The sequence below is a fragment of the Mastigoproctus giganteus genome, chromosome 12 (assembly GCF_048544385.1).
Source record: "Mastigoproctus giganteus isolate SK-2022 chromosome 12, ASM4854438v1, whole genome shotgun sequence".
Classification (NCBI taxonomy): Eukaryota; Metazoa; Arthropoda; class Arachnida; order Uropygi; family Thelyphonidae; genus Mastigoproctus; species Mastigoproctus giganteus.
The window spans coordinates 105,974,304-105,995,551 of NC_143586.1; the positions used below are offsets into that span (position 1 = coordinate 105,974,304).

At 37.5% G+C, this 21,248-nt stretch overlaps 1 protein-coding gene across 2 annotated transcripts in view; it reads left to right on the forward strand.

Moving 5' to 3' along the window:
- The window catches only part of LOC150077320 (uncharacterized), a 136,482-nt gene extending 119,119 nt beyond the window's left edge, over nucleotides 1-17,363 (forward strand). For both annotated transcript variants that reach the window (XM_090386480.1, XM_090386481.1), the window contains exons 3-5: nucleotides 14,534-14,659; nucleotides 15,105-15,301; nucleotides 17,134-17,363. In XM_090386480.1, the coding sequence (XP_090242606.1) occupies nucleotides 14,534-14,659; nucleotides 15,105-15,270 (292 nt within the window). In that variant the 3' untranslated portion in view covers nucleotides 15,271-15,301; nucleotides 17,134-17,363. The remainder of the gene's footprint in view (nucleotides 1-14,533; nucleotides 14,660-15,104; nucleotides 15,302-17,133) is intronic.
- Nucleotides 17,364-21,248: the final 3,885 nt, after the last annotated feature.

Sequence of the window (21,248 nt, forward strand, 5' to 3'; positions counted from 1 at the left end):
TACTTCCCAGCAGATGGACCAGCTACTATTAGAACTAGAAATTCCAGGTAGAGCGTTCAAAATAAGAACGAAATATCACACATATTCATCATTTAGAACTGAGCTAAAGAATTGTGACCTACAACAATATCTAAATCCTGATATCTGGCCAAATGGTCTACTCGTCATGCCATTTTATGGAGCTATTGGAGGCTCGGTCAACAACTCTAGTAAAAAGGTACCAACTAATTCTCAATCTGCTGAGTTCTCTGCATAGCTAGAGAATAATATTCATAATTCTCATCCTAATCCCTAATCCATCATTTAACTTGCCACCTAATACATCTGTTTGCAAACATCCTTCTAACACAAATGTCCATCTCAGCATTTTTCTTCAAATGTAAGAAGCATAAAAAATAAACTGTCTACGCTTATTTCATTAATGGTTGAAGAATCGCGTGACATCATATGTTTAGTTGAAACGTGGATGCAGGAATCTTTACAAGATGTTTTCCTACTGCCGAATAATCTCAGCTACACGCCATTCATGACGTCAAGAATTAATCGTAGGGGTGGTGGGACAGCAATAATTGTAAAATCCAATTTTAAAGTTTTGAACACATACAACTCTAATACTTTCAACTTTGAAGGAATTTCCCTACTAATCCAAGTTGAGGATTCTCTACTTCAAATTTATAATATTTATATTCCGCCTGGACCTACTGATGACATCATTAATGAAGTAATAACCTGGATCACTACTGTTCTTAAGCCTCAAACTAACATCATTATAATGGGCGACTTTAACCTTCCCCTGCCCAAATATAATCTACAAATGAAGCTGCTGTCCGACTCATTTTTAGTTCTAGGAGCTAAAAAAAAAAATCAACGTCCCTGTTACAAGAGGTAATCAAGCGATTGATCTTGTATACTCTAACTTTCCACTGCATGAAAAACTTAGTACGAACATTACATTTAAATCTGACCACAAAAGTATAGAACTGCAAGCAACAATTTGCTGTGGGAATCCTCGCCCCCCCCCCTGGAAATCACTAAAAGAATATCATCAATTAAATTCCTTCAGAAAGAAAAAGTTTTTGCAGCTCTTAAAATTCTATCCATGGAATTCCCTCAAAAATATTCCTATACAGGACGCCACCTTTCTTCTTATAAAATGGCTGAATCAACTGAAAACAGAGTCGGCATCCAAACTTGTTAGAATATCTTCTCACTCCAAACCTTGGTTCAAATCCCACCTGAAACCTTACTTTAAAAGTAAGCAAAAATATCACAGACAGTGGAAGAAATGCGACACTTCATCAGCACACATAAAATATAAAAAGAGCAGAGCTTTGTTTCAACTCAAAAAAATTCAGTCATACAAAAATTATGTTATGTCCACGCTAAAGCACAATAAAAGAGCACTTTCTACAAAAACAACAGCTACCTTACAGCACGATCTAGTTTCTGAATGGATAAGATGCAATATGGAAACAAGCAGATCTGACATTTTCACTGAAGGTATACAAAACAGATTTATAGCATTTAATTCCTATGAACAAGCAGACAAAGAGCAACATGTGTCTCCGGATCAAGCCCTGCTAATTAACCAACTTGTGAAGAATACATTTCAGCGTGCAGTTAACCAAATACGCCCTGATAGTAGTGAAGGTCCTGACGGCATCCCTGGTTTTATTATTAGATTGTCCAGCGTATACATTATTGATTCGTTAGTGCATATAATTTCCAGGTGCATCTGCCAGCCATTCCTTCCAAGATAGTGGAAAACTTTCAGGATTACGCCGATTCCTAAAAAAGCTTGCAGAAATAACTATCCCGGCCATCGACCAATTGCTGTTTCGTCAATAATTACTAAAATTATTGAAAAAATCATGCTCCCATATCTTCAACATGCAATCTTCGCTAATGCGCCTGTCAATATGCATTTTGGTCCTAGAGGGCGCTCCACAACAACAAGCCTAGCTGACACCATTGTACGCATCCAAACTGCGTTTCAAGATAAGGCACAATGCGATGTATTTTATTTTGACATCAAAGGTGCTTTCGACAACATAGATCTCAAAAAAGCTTTTCAAATACTAAAAAATCATTTTCTCATTGACACAATGATTATTTCCCATCTTCAATACAGCCTAAATCGCAGACTTCTCCTCTTCCCCACTAGTACTTACAATATTCTCGTCACAACCTCAACAGGCATTCCCCAAGGAGCCGTTCTCTCCAGTACTATATTTTCAGTATCTCTTCAACCACTTCTACAAGAAAATCCAAATCTACTGGCATATGCCGATGATTTAAAGTTATTTATAATCTCCAAAGCCAGTGATGATATTCGCAAAGTTATCAATGATGCGAATTCACAGATTTGTGAAATCATCGAGTACCTGAAAGATCTCAATCTGAATATAAATGCAAGCAAATCTGTTCAAATTACTTATTCCCTTCAGAAACAACCCAACCACATAGAAATAAAAATTGCAGATGTCCCAATCCCAAATGTTTACGCTCACAAAGACCTTGGAGTTGTTTTTGATAAAAATCTCTCCTTTAATGCCCACTATTTATATGTTGCTCAAAAAATTCAAAAAGCAAAATGGTTAATCAAACAAGAAACAGCAGCGATTCAAGACAGAAAAACAGTCATTAAGCATGTTCAAAGATGCATCTTTCCCATTCTGTCCTATGCTTCCGAAATCTGGTCTGGTGCTCCTCAAGTAACCGTCAAGAAATTCCTTGCCCTAGAATATTGGGTTCTTAGATGGCTCAATAGTAAGCTTCGTTTTCCCCATACAATATCCAGGCAACAGCTTTATAAAAACCTAAAAACAAAGCCTCTGCAACAGATGATCAACGAGTCTGGAGTCATGCTTCTTGCAAAGTTAATCACCTCTGCATGCGATTCACCAAACCTAGCCAATATAATAGCTATCCCCAACAGGGAAAATTCAAGAAACCAGCAATTCAAATCCAACCTCTCCAGGCTCAAACAAATGGACAGAATGTTCCCCAATGCATCTCTTCACCTCATAAATCATCACAACATTGATTGCAACAGGTTAATCAACTCTAAAGCCTACAGGAGTCGGATCTCCGATAAAATGAAGAAAAATAATCCAACCCAGTAATTGCAACTGAAAGCCAAATGTCCTGTTCTGCAATTTTTTTTTAAATTCATAACTGTTCTGCAATTTTTAAATTCATAACTGAAATTCGTAGGCATTGTTAATATCTATATAAAATCTGCTATGTACATATACTCTATTATTTTATTCATTCCCGTTGTATTTTTACCTGCCCCTAGCCATGTGCTGTGATGGGCTTGCTGTATTTGCAATAAATGAATATTTAGTGATATTTCGCACCTTTTTAGCCTCAGCATGATCTGGTGGCGCTGATCTCAATTTAGTATTTATTGGCTTATAACTTTGACATATTCCTTCCATTTCTACTTCTGTTTTCCTTATTTGTTTCTTCGCTCATTTTCCGGATGTTTTTCTTTTCATATTGCTTCTATATATTATGCGACGTTGTTGGATATTGCTTATGCAACCATAATTATGAAAGAATGAAATAAAAGGAACGAGGGAGATAACTTTCTTCTTCATTTTGCAATGCTGAGTTAACCCTCTATAAATTAAAAATAATTCAGAGAGGTAAGGAAGTTGATAATGTTGATTTTGCTATTTCATCGCTGGCAAAAGACCTCCATTATCAGTGCACTCTGCGCAGCGGTCTAACAAAGTGTTCATAAATCAACGCGAAAATTGTATCCAGCTGCCGAGTGTTAGTTTTCAGCCATGATTAATAGTTCTTTTCCTCTTCGCTCTTTCACTATCACCTCCTGCCTTCCCTGGTAGCTTCCTTCCTGTACAAATTACAGCAATTCTTTCACTACGCATAGAAAATAGACTCGCGTACTAGCGAACACAGTCAGCAATATCTAACCTTCAGTTCTTTTGATTCCAAAATCTTATCAAAATTGTTTATCTCTCGCGTCTAGAGCGGCGATTATGATTACTGTTCTTCAAAACAGCGTAATCAAAGGCCTGAATTCGGTTCCGGTTGAGACGGGAAGAATTTATGGGTTTTATACATTGCGGCATTTGTCTCTCTGTTGAAAGTTGCAGGGTTTTTTCCCTCCCGGAAAACTTGAAAATTTCACCCAGCAATAGGAGCGAATTCAAGCAGTTCACAGAAAAAAAACATGACTCGTGACCCTGGTCGTAGTTATGCAAATCGTGGAACAACCCATCCTGCTATCCCTGTATTTATTTACAACTTATACACGTGGTGTTGTTCCATTAAAATTTTCTACCTATAGGGTAGTTTTAATTAAACTGCATCGCTTTGGCCGCCTGTAGATGGTAAATCACGAATCGCTCAGAGATGACGTTTGGAATAGACAGTGTATAGGCCATGCAGAAACGAAAGAAAAAATATTTCTGACAAGTGATACCGGGGTTCGGTAGCGCTGTATGCAGCCACACAGCAAAACCTATTTGATCAAGTCACAGTGCAATATGAAGGTTGTTGTTGTAGTAGGGTTTTCAGGAACATCAGCGACTAAGGCCATATTGCTCTGTGTATATTGTCGGTAAATTGTATGAGTTCTAAGGTCGATTTTCTGTTTGCTGGACGAAAAACCCGAGTTTACAGGAGAAAAATCCATGCTACCCCTCGCCCGAGACAAATTAACTCAGCCACATTGTGAAAAAGGCCTATACAAATTCCATTCGAGTCCCATCGACGGGATTCGAACTTGGATCTTTCCCACCCGGTGTAGGGAGGACGTCTATTCTACCAACTATGCTATCCACGAGGGCAGTGCGTTCGACACCTCATAAAAAAAAAAAACCATCACATATCCCAACAGCAGTTTTCAACTTCGGTCGCAGCGAAAATCGAATAAAGGCCTTTTTTTTGTACACACGGCATGAGAGAGCAGCCGCACCATCCATTATCCATACTTGCAAGGACCTACCGTGTTTCACGCCCACTCGTGCAATGCTTCTTACGAGCTGGGAAACAACGTACTAGAAACTTGCGCGATCGAGTTTCTGCACGCATCATCATTACCTTAAGCATAAACAGGCTACCTAAGAACTAAGCACTACAGGAATGCATAGAAAAATTTGAACATTTCTAAAGAATAAACAGAATTAGCTACAATACACTGATTACTGTTCTTCTTAATTTGGCAATCAAGGATCGTTATGGAATAATAAATATTGGCTATATTATTGTTACACTAATTAAAATTGCTACCCCTGTTATAATTGCGCAAATTCCTCCCATGAGATCGTTTTGTTCATTTACAATAAGAACACGGTATGAATTTTATTAATAATCTATGCATGCAAGTAAGGAGATAAATAAACCATATTCCATTATTTTACAGCCCAAGTCCTTTTTAAAGAGGTAAAATACATGTTCATAGGTAAAAACACAAGTACATGTTTCGTTCAGTCTGTATAAACTGTGTGTAGCAGGTATTAAATATTTTTAATTTTTCTTTTAATGTGGCAATGGTAGTTTATACAGTAGTAATAGCCATATACTGCAAAGAAGCCACACGCTTTTTGCTGCACTGGCCGTAAAAGAAAAACAACAACCAGTAGATAAGAAAATAAATTATTTGCCTCCCACCTCGCACGTACTATCCAGTTGACCTTTGAATTTATTCAAACTGTCAGCCTCAACTACTTGTGAAAGCAATCTGTTCTAACAATCAACTCGCTGACTAAAAGAAAACTTTCTACAATCTAGTCTAAACCGCTTCCCCTGTAATTCAAATTCTCTATAACAGTGGAAATTCCGCCTTCATTCATTTTACTAACCCCTCTCAACTTTATAAAACTCAATCAGATCACCTCTAAGGTGTCTAGTTGGCAAACTCTTTAGCCCACATATACGGAGTCTTTCCTCATATGCTCGCCCTTTTGCTGATCTCACCATGTGATTTGCCCGCTTTGGACCTTTCAAGAAGCTCAATGTCTTTGTTTTGATGAGGTCTCCATACTTGAATACAGTATTCCAAATGTGGTCTTACAGTTGCCTTATACAGTGGGACTATGACCTCCATATCTCTGCAGCAGCGTTTCCCAAACTTTTTTAGTCACGGAACACTTTTCATCTCACAACATATTCACAGAACACTTACGAAACAAGTTTAGCGGGAGCCAAAGAACTGTTTGCCAATATTTTATTACATTACGACGCACTGTGCATCAGAAGCATCTTTATTTTCAACACATGTAAAGCCGAAATTCAAAGAACTGTCATTATACTTTCGTTTTGGTCTTTTATTAGTTGGTTCCTGTTTTTTCACTTCGGATATTTGGGGAACAAAAGGCTGAGATTGTTCATCCTCACTTTGAAGTGTGACAATATTGTGTTCGTTTTCATCGACCACAGTTGCAATACTAGAAGTATTTGCTTCTCGTTTTAAAGTCCCTTTTTTTACCACAAATCTATGGTCATTTATTTTAATAATAATAATATTTCGAAATACTAATAACTACCAAAAAATTTATACAAGAAAGCGAGTTTAGTTATGATATCGGTTTGCTTCCTCCTCTCCTTCAACCCGTGTAGTTCAGGCTAAATCGCATACGAATGGCATATTAGATCACCACATTGATACTTTTTCGTAGATGTCATCACCTCTACGCATACTTCTCTAGGCAAAATAAAGTCTTCCAAAATAAAGTGTTCCGCGGTGATTTGATTATTAGTCTATGCTAGTATATTAATAACCGAAAAAAAATTAATAATAAAAAAAGCAAATATAATGATACAAACGTGGTGTACGCTACAAATTTAATTATGATTTTTCGCGGAACTTGTTCACATCTCACGGACACTAGTGTTCCGGGGAACACTTTGAGAAACGCTGCTCTATAATATTCGATAAATCATCGATAGGCCACCATGGACTTTCCTGGCTGCCTGTTTACACTGCTCAGAAACCTTCATATCTGCCCGTATATAACTCCCAGATCCCTTTCTTCCTCTAATGTTTTAATTCAACCCCACCAAGTGTATAATTTATTTTGAAGTTGCTATTACCCAAGTATATACCTGCCAAATACATGTACAAAACTTCGGCCATCCTGTATTCTTATAGGTACTCGTACACAGAAACACTGGGATTATTTGTATTTATTAATCAGCTTTACATTCCTGCACAAGATGTACAAGGCGCTGCAGTTTTTGACATTTAGACGCCACACCAACCTAAGTCGTGTGACGTCTAAACGTCTACAACTGCTTGGTGTACTGATCAGCTCAATGGTCCGAATTCATGGAGTCCTCTTCTGTGGTTCACATTGCGGTATCCATTTCCGAGAAAAGCGTGTCAATATTCTGTCGGAATCATACGTCCCGAAGCAGGAATTATGATTTCACAAAGATTTTACTTCCGTTATGATTTTAATTTGCATAATTTATTGGTGTATACACATAATGATTCAAGAAACGTAATGACGTTTCTATGGAGCAAATATTGTAGTAGTAGTATATTTAAGCAGCATATTTCTCAAGGAACTCAGTTGATTTGCTGTTCGTCAGCGTATGACTTCGGTCAGATAATCTTTTCATACAGCATCGTTATCTAGCATTTGTACGGCTACCTGGTGCCATAAACCTGGGAATTGGAAAAATTAAAAATTTATCAACTTCTACTACAACGACAGATGGAAGTTTGTTCCAGCAATCAACCACCCACTGGCTAAATACAAGTTTCCGCACATCTATTCTACAACTGTCTTTCCTCAATTTGAATTTATGCCCCTCAGGTTCGCAAGCGGAAGAATCCCATCAGAATTCAGCGTGCTCAACCCATTCAAGGCCTTATACACCTCAATCAGATCACCTCGCAGGTGCCTAGTCTCCAGCCATTGCAATTTACAGAACTTAAGCCTTTCTTGGTAAGAGGACCCCTTCGTTCCCCTCACCAGACTTGTTGTCCTTCTCTGTACACGCTCAAGCAAATTTATATCCTTCCTAAAATGAGGCCTCCAGTACTCAAGGCGTGACCTGACAATTGCCTTATAGAACGGGATAATCACCTTTTCCCTACTAGCAAAATTCCTGTATGTCATTCAGTGGCGTATCCAGGTATCATCGTAAGGGAGGCATGGCGACGAGGCTTTCGAGTTTTTTTTTAGAACGCCTCCTGCGTTCTCTTTCTTTAATTTTAAATTTTTGGTTAGGGGGACATATCCACCTCTGCCCACCCCTGAATATGCCCCTGATATCAGTGACAATACACAATGACCTTCTCTAGCAGCCTATCTGCATTGCTCAGAAAACTTCATATCTGACTGCCCAGGCCTTCCTCATGTTCTAACCACCCTAAGTGTAGTACCACCACAGTTGGTACGTTTCTCTGGAATTACTTCTACCCAGCATATGCAGTACTTTATTTGTCAATGTTAAACTTCAGTTGGCACTTCTCAGCCCATCTGTCCAAATTTTCTAGATCCTGTTGCAGTAGCACACTGCCATTAACAACTCTGCCAACCTTTGTATCATTTGCATACATTCAGCGCAAACTTTGTTGCGCTAAATATATGCATTGTTCTATTATACGTGCGTGATCTTGTAATTAGTGTGCCATAAATATTTCCAAACCTCTAATAATGAGTTGGGCTAAGGCGTATAGAGGTTTCTTGGAATTGTCTTGCTATTCCATGGTACATCGTATAAACTAGCTTGTACTAGGAACCTTGAGATGGTGTTGGGTTCCCATGTAAACACTGTTCAAGTGAATATCTAGAAACGTTTTATAGTGTTCCTAATAACAATATAACTAAAACGTGGAAGGAGAATGGCAACAAGCATTTGAGAAGGTATTGTATCGTCTTGTTTGTGTACTCAGACTGATTCAGGCTTATTAAACCACACAGCAGCATGGACTTTGGCAAATTTAAAGCACTGATGATAATTTAAGCTTCCTTCCCAGGTTAATCCTTCGTCTTCGTGGTGGGTAACTTTCTCTCCACTGTCCCTCTAAATCAGATTTTATATCAGTCTTATTTTTCTTATTTGTAATTTCTCATTTGTGCAGATTTCGGTTTGGCTCCCGTCAGATGTAAAGTAAATAATATTATAAATGTAGGATGCGAGTGATGTTAGTAAATAAATGTTGCTCAGGATAGTTATATTTGATACCGAGCTTAATGTCTTTCGCATATTCCAGGAAACTGTCAAAGCTTTACAAGGAAAGAATCCATCGTTGTCACAAACAGACTGGCTGCCAGAACTAGCCCTTGTGATACACATAATTCGTGCTTAAGATACTGATGAGCCACAAAGATAACCCAGTCAACCGCAAAATCTTTGGATGCAAAAGCTATATGAAGTGAAGACTTCAAATTGAGTGTTCTACTGTAGAACACTCAATTTGAAGTCTTATTTAGGATACAATACACAGAACTTCTACATATTGTATCCTAAATAAGGGCTTAATCAAATTAATTGTAGCTTTAAAAAAAATAAAAAAAAGAGTCCATATGGGTCCATAACCCTACCCATCCCGTTGTAGATTTATTAGGTAGCTGTTTGATTACCTTTATGAGGGCTTTTCGGTCCAGTGTCTATTGCTTTATTTATAGCGCTGGCATGTCTTTGGTTTACAAAGAGTCTTTTTTACTTCATTTAAATATCGTACACACATGAATAGCATACCTTTTGCATTTGAGAAAGGGACTCGTTTTCTCCATTTCCTCTGTTCTTCGAGGAAGGCGTCTTTATATATATATATATATATAGTACCTCAGTACTGATCCTGAATAAAAATTGTGGATTTGTCATATTAATACATTATGTAAGAAATATGACAGATCCACAATTGATTATTAATTAACAGATCTACAATTAATTCCACTAATACATCGATCAGAAGTATTAATTCCTCTAATACGCCAATAAGAAATATTAATTCCAAACGCAGTCAATATTGATATGTAGTGAATGCCTTCCTGACAGTGTCGTGGTTTTGCTACTTGTTATTTGTTTGGAGAGATCAGAATTGGAATCCCTTCGGAGACTGGAATAATTCTTAATGGCCAATTTTCAATCGGGACTGTAATTAGTAGATCCCAGGCAGAGGATATGGGTTGTTTATTTCGTGAGTTATTCCAGTTTCTTTTTCAACTTCTACAACATATAAATCGACCCTCGAAAAGTCTTAATTCACACGTCATATATATTAGAAGTAAGAATCACAAAAATAAAGTAGTTTTTCAACTTTAGAGGCAAATAAAATTCAGAAAGCGCTATTTTATTATTAAATAGCTACCTTTGAGAGTGTGATTAACAAAAAAAAAAAAAAACACCCTACGCATAAATATGAGGAGATAAATAATTTAAACACTGCGCATTTATACAATTCTGGGCGAAGTGTAATGAAGCATTTCTTCTTTAATATAAGTGAAGGAATAATGAGTGCCTAAAGAATCTTTCTCAAAAAAAAAAAAAAAAAGCAAACAGAAAAAAAAGGAGACCTTTTAGTGTCGAGATAAAGCACCGATATTGAGAAAAGAAAATGGACTTAAGAGTTCAAGATAAGACATTATTTTGTCCACTGTTATTTGGCTAAAGGTGCTGCTGGAGAAAAGAGCAAAGTAGCAGCAGTCTCTCATTGAATTAAATTAACCATAAGTCAAGCTAGAAGGAGAGGAAGGATGAGAGAGAGACGTTTACCTTCTACGGGTGTCGACGCAAAGTGAAATTCATGGCGAGAGTTGCAACTAAAAGCAAAAAAAAAAAAAAAAAAAAAATCCGAATGACAGGCGGTGAAGTAGTGGAAGGAAAGAATCGAAATTTATAGGAAAGACGAGAAAGCACTCATTCAAGGAAACTTGACAAGTGATAGTAACGGCAAACACTGTGAAGAGGGTAGTTGACGACTCACCCAAACATAAATATGTAGACAATGTGTGCAAACGTCCATATGTAAGAACAGAAAATCGATTACTTATGTGAACTTCGAGGTCTTAACTGTTGAAAAGGAAAGATATCTGAAATGAGGCTGATTGCAAACTCATTACGAGTATAATGAATTTCGTTCATTGCCTTTATCATTGGTTCCTCGAAAGTCACACTAAAGAATAGGACTTTTACTACATTTTTAAACGGCTGAATGGGGCCCCTTATACCATCTCAGATGATTTTGCTAATGGTATTCTTGTCCACCAAATTCCCAACAACATATTTCACTGAAAGGGAAGTTAAGAATGCATCTCTCTCATGGAAAAAATATTCTCAAATGGAGATATCAAAAGGATATCAGGAACTATAATAAATAATTACCTGCAACAATCAGAAGAAACATAAAAGAAACTATACTACTCGCAACTTCTGAAAGTTTAGGCATAAAGAAAAAGAAACGTAAAAATTGAATTTATACTTGGAACCATGAAACAAAGAAATTTATAAAAAATATTTACAAACAAAAAAGCTAGAAGATGAAATGGAGTATAAAAGATTGGTTAGGAAAACAAAGCGACAGGATTGGGAGAAACTTGTCAAGTCTTTAGAGAGAGATTTTGCAGGATATCAAAGATATGGCTTCAAAGTGTTCCATAAACTCAAATTGGACACTAAGGATAATCATAAAATAAATTCAACTCAACTGCAGTGAAAATATGGGAGACATTATTACGTACTTTGGAACAATGAAATGCCAATAAAAATAAGTAATAACAGACATCACCAATAATACACTCACCAAAGAACACAGAACCATACAAGGAATCAATTTCAGAAGAAGAATTTGAATTAATAATAGCCAAAAATAGGAAAAGTCCAGGCATAGATGGAATTGGTATTCAGTTAATTAAATATGGAGGTGAAAAGTTAAGAGGAAAGTAGAAGTTTCTTAATACAGTATGGAGAAAAAGCGAACTCCCTAATGAATGGAAAACAGGAGTGGTAATAAATTTACACATAAGAATGGATCTAAAGAACTTTGTTAAAACTATAGAGGTGTAACACTACTATGCAATACATACAAAATTTATGCAAACTTCTTAAAAAACGAACTTATAAAATGTCTGCAAAATGTTTTAATTGAAGAACAAATTACATTAGGGTTACCGGTAATTTAATACAAACCCTATTTGTCTGTAAATTGCGTGTGCTCTCTGGTCGATTTGCAGGACGAAGAAACCCCAGTTTCTGGGGGGGGGGAACCTTGATATCTACGCCTGAGACCGACTAACTCAGCCACGGAGTGAAAAAAAAAAAAAAAAAAAGCCCACTAAAGTTCCTCGCGTCATCGACCGGATTCGAATCCGGGCCTTTTCCATGGGGAAAGGACTGACGATACCACTGCGCTATCCCCGCAGACTTACTTGAAGAACTGTTTGTTGATTATAATCATGCATATGATAGAATACACCGACCAACTCACTGAGAAATTAAAATTTTACGGTGTAAATTCACAATTATCAACAATTAAGATTATATGATAATAGTTTCAAATCGTCATCAGCCATTTTGAATCCACTGCAGGATGAAGGCCCCTCCAGCAACTTTCCAGTTCCTTCTGTTTTGTGATGGCCATCCATTTACTACCTACAGACTCGTGAATTTCATTTGTCCATCTCCGTCATTGCTTTCCAGGTAATAGTACAATTAAACAATTCTAAATTTTCAAACAGAATTAAAACTAGAGGATTACGACAAGGGTGTGGACTTCCTTTTATCGCTTAACCTATATATCAATAAAGGTACAGCGGACTGGGAAAAATTACAAATCTAACGGGATCCCAATTTCAGCACAAACAAAAGTCGCAATTCTACTATATGCTGATGGCCAGGTTATTTTAGCTGAATCCGAGACAGAATTACAAAAAGCAGCTCACAACCTTTTCAAATCATCGTCAGCCATTTTGAATCCACTGCAGGATGAAGGCCCCTCCAGCAACTTTCCAGTTCCTTCTGTTTTGTGATGGCCATCCATTTACTACCTACAGACTCGTGAATTTCATCTGTCCATCTCCGTCGTTGCTTTCCAGGTTTTCTTCTAGCTCTACTATTCTGTTATTTTCTTAGTCCATCTGTCATCATGTCTTCGAGCTATGTGTCCTGCCCAAGACCATTTCAGTTCTTTAGTTTTTGATAAGAATGTCCTTTACTTGAGTTTGCTGCCTAATCCATGTGTTTCTCTTCTTATCTAACAGTGTGATTCCCAATATAATTCGTTCCATTCTTCGCTGTGTAGTTCTCAGCTTCTCTTCCATTCTTTTGGTGAGTACCCAAGTTTCACTTCCATAAGTCATGGTGGGAGTATACATTGGTTCATTATTTGGTATGGAAATGTCAATAATAAAAAAAAAAAAAAAACCAAAACTATGGCCATGCAAGGAAAGGAATTAATTACGAGTGAAAATAATAGTTAATGGCCATAAAATAGAACAAGTAAAAATATTCAATTACCTTGGCAATACAATTTCAGATTTAGGAAATTGCAGATATGGAGAGTAAAATAAATTTCGACAAAATGAATGGTATTATTAGAAGACATTTTGGTAAATATGTCAAGAGATATACAATTACGACTTCGTAAAATAATCTCAAAGCTAGCCTTAATGTGTGGCTCCGAAACTTGGATCTTGAAGAAAAAAGACGAAAGAAATTTGGAGGCACTACAAATTAGATGGATTCCTTAGGCCGTTTACAGGGTATCCGTTGAGAGACCATAAGATATAGAACACAGTGGAGGGAAGACGTAATTAGGATGTCTGACGACGGACTACCTAAGAAGGCTCTGTTCTATAGGTCACATGGATGGAGGAGTGTCGGAAGATTCGAGGAAAGATGGATGGACCAATTCCTGTTTCGTTGAGAAGATATCTTTACAATGGCTTTAGGCATTTTTTTGTAAATATAATTAGTCACTGATCCGCGTAATGGCGCTCAATAAATGATTTCAGTTTTCCCACGGGTCCTCCATGCATGCGCAAATAAACAAGTTCCCAAAACAATGTAAATATCTGAAGTAAAATAATATTTAACAATCAAAACGAAATCGCAAATATAAGAAACATTACTGTACTAGTTTATTGCGCGATTTCTAAAATTAAATGTCTTAATTTTTTTTACAAGTTAGATAATTTCTTTTGTGCAAATATTTTAAGAATTTGTAATCAAACTTTCATACCTTTCGAAAGCAGTACTTTAGTTCATCTAACTAAACTCAAGTTTAGAGTGCTGATTCATTTTAAAGCAATATCTTTGCTAGTGCTTTTATTATTATTATTATTATTAATAGCAACAACACGGCGTTTGTGTTCTGTCAAATTTGAAACTGTTCCTGCTACTCACTGACTTGAAATGGTTTATCTCAAATAAAAATAATAAAACACATTAGAAGAGAAGAAAACCAGAAACGTCACCAAGCATTGATAAAAGCAAATTTTTATTCCTTTTCAAGACTTAACAGTTTCTTTTTTTTTTTGTATTATAATCACTCTCAACTTAAATAGCAGAATATTATATTAACATATCTCTTTGTTCCTTTCAGAGAACGAAGAAGTGGAATTTCTGATCAACGATTAGCAGAGCTGGAGACGCTATTAGCACTGGCAAAAATGAGGGACCAGGTTCGAACCGGTCCTGTGGCGTTTGGTCTCATAGATCCTTCAAAAATGTAATTATTAATTTTCTCTCTTTCCCTCTGTGTGTGTGTGTGTGTGTGCGCGCGCTCGCTCATCCTTTAGTTATAAAAAACAAAAATAACATTCTACCGAGAACACATGTTTCTAATATCGTTTTGATTAGTTTCCTTTGCAATACCGAAGGAAAAAAAAAAAAAAAAATCTTTATTTTCTCCGATCGCCTCCTAAGTTTCCAGTCTCGGCTTAATAGAAAGGTGAAAGGCGATCAGAGAGAGAAATTTCGCATCCTTTTCCGCAACCAGTTATTTTCTTATAACGTCAGTTATGAGGAAAGAAGGGTAGGTAAAAAAGGTGTTGGCTTGCTTGCTTTCTTTCAAATTTGAAACTAAAAATGTTCTCTGCGATCCATTCGTTCACATACCTAAAAGTCACCTGTTACCTGACAGCATCCAATAATACGATATTGTTTTTTTCTAGAGGGAAAAGAAAACGTTCCTGTAATGAACCTGAAGGCCAGCGGGAGTCAGAAAGGCCGATTCCTTATATCAACAATGCGGACAACTCAGAAGACATTTTCTCTAAATCCGACTTCTTAGAAAAGATTCTACAATCAAGATCACGAAAAACATCTTCACGGAAATGAAATCAAGTATTATTTTCGTCTAAATTGACAGGTAAGTTGGACATTTTTTTTATCCGAAACACTAAATTAATTCTCGCGTGGGAAAGGAGGGTTCTTCCTCCTTTTATACACCATTCTGAGAAATAATTTGGCGTTTTTTGTTCGTAACTCTAACGTTTCATTTATAGCATGAATATCAAACCTGTCCCAAGCAGTATGGATTCGGAGCGAGATATTAAACGAAACACACCAGGTAGCAATTGTCTGAACTGAGGTTTAAGAAAGCACTGAAAATCAATTAGAAATGTGAAAATTAAAATGCAAAAGCGATATAACATTTATTTTAAATTGGACTTTTGTTTTGGATTTCTCTAAATGTAATACTGATTTAAAATCCAAATCTTTGATTTCATTAACTGAGAATTTATTAAATGATACACCGCAGGAGACTAAGGATGCTGTTTTGCGAATGTCAAGCAAGCCGACTTGATATAAGGAGAATTAGGGAAAGACCGCATGTATATTCAAAAGAAAACAATTATCAACATTAATGTGAGTTGATTACAGGGCTTCTCTTCCTTGAATCTCATCGGAATTTACTTATGTTTCTAGAACTGAGTCAGTACAAAAATTCTTCATAATAAAATGTTACTACATTTTAGATAACAAACAATTGGAATAACTTTGATTTCTGTACGCTGTTTTGTAAGATGTAAGAATTCTTACATCCTATATAAAAATGTTTAATCGTGTAAGTTTTTATACAGGGTTATCCATTTATCTTGAAACTCATTGGTCAACAGCGTATATCGAGTTCACTGCATAATACTCGTAAAGTACATATCGTTGATTAATTTTAGACAGATGATAGAAGTAATATTTGAAGAGCAGGGGGAGGGGAGAATTGTTTATTCTGGAACATTACCTTGCAACCATCCAAATAATTTGTTCAATGAAACTAACCGCTGAGGAAGAGTATCAGGGCGGTATTCGAAGTTCATCTGTATAATTGAAGTAGACGAATGATACTGCTGATTCCGACAGAATAGGGTGACTGAACACACCGCCAGCAAATAAGCGAAACTTCCTGACGGAGTTCGTTGATGACTACCTTATTTCTCGAGTGCATATTCTCACTGGTTCCGGATCGGTAATCTCCGGATTTTTATCTGCAAAGAGCACTCAGCAGTAAGATTTACGAAAAGAACCCCCACATACTCTGGGTGAATTGAAGAAATCATTCAAAACTGCATTCTGCCACTGACGAATATTCTTTGTAGAGTTGCATTGAACACTACACTAAAAAGAGTGAATGCGTGTCCACATGAGCAAGGTGAATACTTGCAATACATTCTAAAAAGTTAAATTTTGTACTCATTTGCTAACATTTTGTTCTATTGGCAACCGGTTGTGGTATATTAAAGTGTACTCTAAGTTGGTTCCATTTTAATTGGATAATCCTGTATAAACTGACAGAAGTTAGGTCCATACTGCACTTTTTTTCAAACAAAATAAAAAAAAAAAAGCCCGTTTTATTCACTGGATGATTATGGAAAACTAAAAGTAATAAGATACCTTTATTGGATAGGTTGGTTGCGGTAGATTTCTAGACAAAATCTATGGATTGTTGACGGAACTAACTGGGGTTTAATTTAATAAAATATTAAATTAGCAGTCAGATCAACAGTGCGCGTTTTAATATTTCTCTCTCACCCTTCCCATTTAAAAAGGAAAAAAAAATAATTCTATTTCTAATATTTAAAAATATTATACAATTTAAAACAGTAGTTCCCTTTCATTATGCATTCTCTTCTTTGAGGCATATTTACAGCAAAATGCTTTGAACAGCATAACTTTGTGGTAATGTAATTTTTTTTTTTCTAGGCTTGGTGTAACTAAATATCTCGGTTTGGAACCTTCTGAGAGAGGAGCCAGCTGTTTAGTCAACGCCCTGCAAAGTTTTATTTATTGTGTAATTTGCTGTGTGTGTACAATGCCAGTGACCATGCCTAAATTGGGCGGACCATCATATTCTCACTACTTGATATACTTGTATTTAATGTCTAATGTCCTGATTGTTTGTACCATACGACCTGTAATTTATTTTCCCACTGTCAACGAAGCTCAGGTTCATCAGTTTATATATGTAAATTGATGATGTATTAATAAAGTCATATTTCATGATTTAGTTGGTTTTGTTTTCATCCCAGTACAGATGGAGTAGGGAGACCGTAACAACAGTTTCAAATTTAGTTACTAACTTTTTCTTTTGGGAGAGGCCGAAATGGATCAAGTGTAAAACTGATAAAAAAATTGATTCTCTTGGAAAAACATCTTTTTTTTATCAATAATTGTACAAGTTAAAGTAAACAAATCTATCTGTCTGTACAGAAATATAAGACTTGAACTAAATAAAAACTTCTAACAATGTTTCCTACTTAAGGCAATAGTACAATACCAAATGAAAACATTTCCAAAAAATAGAAAAATGTTATTTTAAGAAGTGTCCAGGGCTATTAAATCACGCAAGATAATTTGCATTTGCGATTATTACAAGAGATGCCATACAGGCTATAATGCACATAATCTTTGACTAAAATCTACCACAAAAATGTGTTGAAGTACATTATTTATTGATGAAAGGTGCCTATGTGGAGTGATCCACGTTTGCATCTTCCTGTTTGAGCTGCAATTGAAACTAAACCCTGAACTCAGCCATGTGCTCTGTATCCCTTTGGAAGAACACGGAATTTAACACTGCAACGCCATATAAAAGGAACATTACATGCGAAGCCAGTGACACATGATGTGCACAAACAATGTTTGGGAGTATAATTTATTGGGTTGTAAGCATCAAAATAAGATCTTCAAACCTTGTTACACATTTGTCAGTGAAATTGGTCCAAATTTCATTCAGTAGCTAACAGTGCTTTTCCAGGTAGACTGATACTTGGAGTGTGGGTAAACATAACACTGCAATGTCGCTTCGGAGTTAACCCACTGCTTGGTTTTTGAAGAAATTTTAATGGTCTCAGACACGCTCGTGAGACTAATATGCTTAAATTCTCTAGAGAGCGTTGATCGTCTGTTTGACTGGTTTGGAGTAGAAGTTACTTCAATCATATGCTTTAAAATGAGTGAAGATAAAGTAAATTGGGAAAATAGCTATCGTTCGCACTGGATCCACCATTTCACTCATTATATCCGAGGCTGCTTGGTATTGAACTCCATCGGTAGGTGGTCCGATCTGAATTGGCAGTTATAGGAGAGGACTTGAATTTTCTTGAAGTTATGATACACTAACAGAAGTTCTGTTTCCTCTGGTTGGTGGTGTTTCCTGAGGAACGAAACCCAAAGTCAGAATGGCTTCAATCACTTCCTGTTCCTCACCGAACTTTGGCATGTTAAAATCCTCTGAAATTGTCGTTTACATTTTGGAATAAACACGTGAAATGAGGTCCTTTCTAATTAAAGAGTGTGCATTGTGGAAGATACACAAAATAGATTTGGGAACGTTCGCTACTTTTTCAATGGTTATAGTGCACTGTTTTACGGCTATGTAATTCAGTTCCTTTTCAATTAATTCTTATGATGGCGATGCCACCTCTATCCATCCTGCGGCTCGCCTGCCAGAGATAGAGTGGTTAACAGTTGTAGTTCCAGTTCCTTCCCCTCATCAATCCTTGTTTCTGTTGAATATGGTTTTGGATGGGTTCTTGGCTTTGCACCTCGGTGATGTGCGCTCCCAGGCCTTTGCTGATGATTTGGTCCTCACCATTGCTGCAGATAGCCGGGCCCAGCTAGAGGAAAAGGCCAATCAGGCAATGCTGATATTGCAAAACTGGACCAGAACCCACTGCCTGACGATATCAACAACAAAGACGTCCTCCGTCCTGCTAAAAGGCAAGCTTGATATAGGTAGACCGCCACAAATAAAGGTGGGACCTACCACAATAAAATTAGTGACCCAGTTAAAATATTTAGGAGTTATACTGGATGGTAATCTTACCTTTAAACACCATCTAACTTATATCAGAGCCAAAATCAAAAGATACTCTGGATTGGTGGCTAGGATCGTCAGGCGGGACTGGGGGTTAAACCAACGCACCCTGTCATTGTTTTATAAAACAACCTTCCTACCGATCATCACTTACGCCTCAGCAATATGGTTTTCCAAAACAGGAACTGTAGTAAACCGACGCATCCTTGATGCAACGCAAAGAACAATCCTACTGACAGTTACACGTGCTTGTAGGACAACCAGTACCCACGCGCTGCAGGTCTTGGCCGGAGCTCTTCCCCTTGACTTAGAGATCATGCGTAGGGGAATGAACTACCACATAGAGAAAGGAATACCTTGTACATACCATGGCTATACTGTGGACGTTAATGCACCACAAAAAAATGAAAAGACAAGGCTGCAAAAACACCTGATGCAAGTTTGGCAGGAGCGTTGGGCCAACTCAAATAAGGGAAATATCACCAGGAAATTCATTCCGAACATCGACAGGATGTACCCCAGTCCCCCAACTTGGTTTCAACCTGGCTTATACACCACCTATTTATTGACTGGTCACGGGGCCTTTAAAGCCAAGCTGGCAGCGCTGGGGATTGAGGTGGATCCGAGATGTGCCTGTGGGGAGCTTGAGTGCTGGGAGCACATTATGTATGATTGCACCCATTATGAGGACCTCAGGTGCAGACTGATCACTGCAATACACTACCTCCCCAAGAACTTGGAATCACATCTATTGGACTCACTTGAGGAATACAGGGAGCTAAAGGAATATGCCCAAAAACTATTTGGTAGGCGTAAAACACTGATAGCCATCTACAGAAGAAGATAAAAAAAAAGAGACACAGAACATGCGTGGAGAGGACTCAAGGAGAACCTCGCCCAGGAACCTGCTTACTACTAATCATTTAAAACCAGCGATCGCAAGAATAACCCCATGGAGCTGCGGAACTTCCCATGATGAAGAGAACCACAGCCATAGCTAACAGACCAACAATGGACTTGACCAGTGTTCATAGCTGAGGAAAAATATGGCTATCAATGACAGAGAAGACCAACGAAGATAGAGAAACTCCAAGTTGCTGCCTCAACGGAGCCATATTGGCTCTATGCTCTGCACTCTCTTGTGCATTGCAATTCTTTTACTCCCACTCCCGGCAGGGGAGAGAGGTGACGGCTTGCTGTCGCCTCTCTTCCCTGCCACACCATTTCTTCCCTCTGGTGGGGCATGGGCATGCCTCACTGAAAAATTGGGGGTCACCTACCCTATCGACCCTCTTCTTCCTATTTCGCCCCCCAGCCTTCACTCTCCCCTCCCAGCACTTTTTCCTGCACAACGTATAGCCCTACACGTCCAAATTTAAAATACACCAAAAAATTTCGCCCAACCTTTTAGGCACTTCAGAAACAGGCTTTCAGCGTCAACCCCATATTAGTGCTTTAATGTAAGTGATTTAAAATCAACCGCGGTCGTTCCAATTTTATTTTAGGTCCTAGCCACTAAAATTCCAGGAAAGTAAGTGGCAGGACCTGCCACAGTACAATTGACTCAATGGTAACACCCGGCTAGCCTCCACGTGGCGAGGTATGGGCAACGTCTGGTCCCATTAGGGGCCTGGCGGCCAATAAGCCGGATAAACAATGGGCACAACATATAACACTACTCATGACCCACACACTTCTAAATCTCTGGCTTTGACAGGGTACTGTCACCGATACATAGAACATTCGCGGAGATGGGAGAAATCCCAGGAGCCGCTAGACCCTCAATACCTCATTTCTGTGATGCAGATGGAATCAGTCTTCTTGGAAAGACTGATTCCATCACAGTATATCTTATTCGTTGGATATCTTTATCTAACACATTGTACTTTGATAAGAAACGTTCAAGTTTCATTTCGAAATTTATATTTTTGTTTTTTGTTTAGTACGAAGCATTTTAGCAAAGCAATCTGTCTTTTGATTCTTTAGAACATAAGAAAAC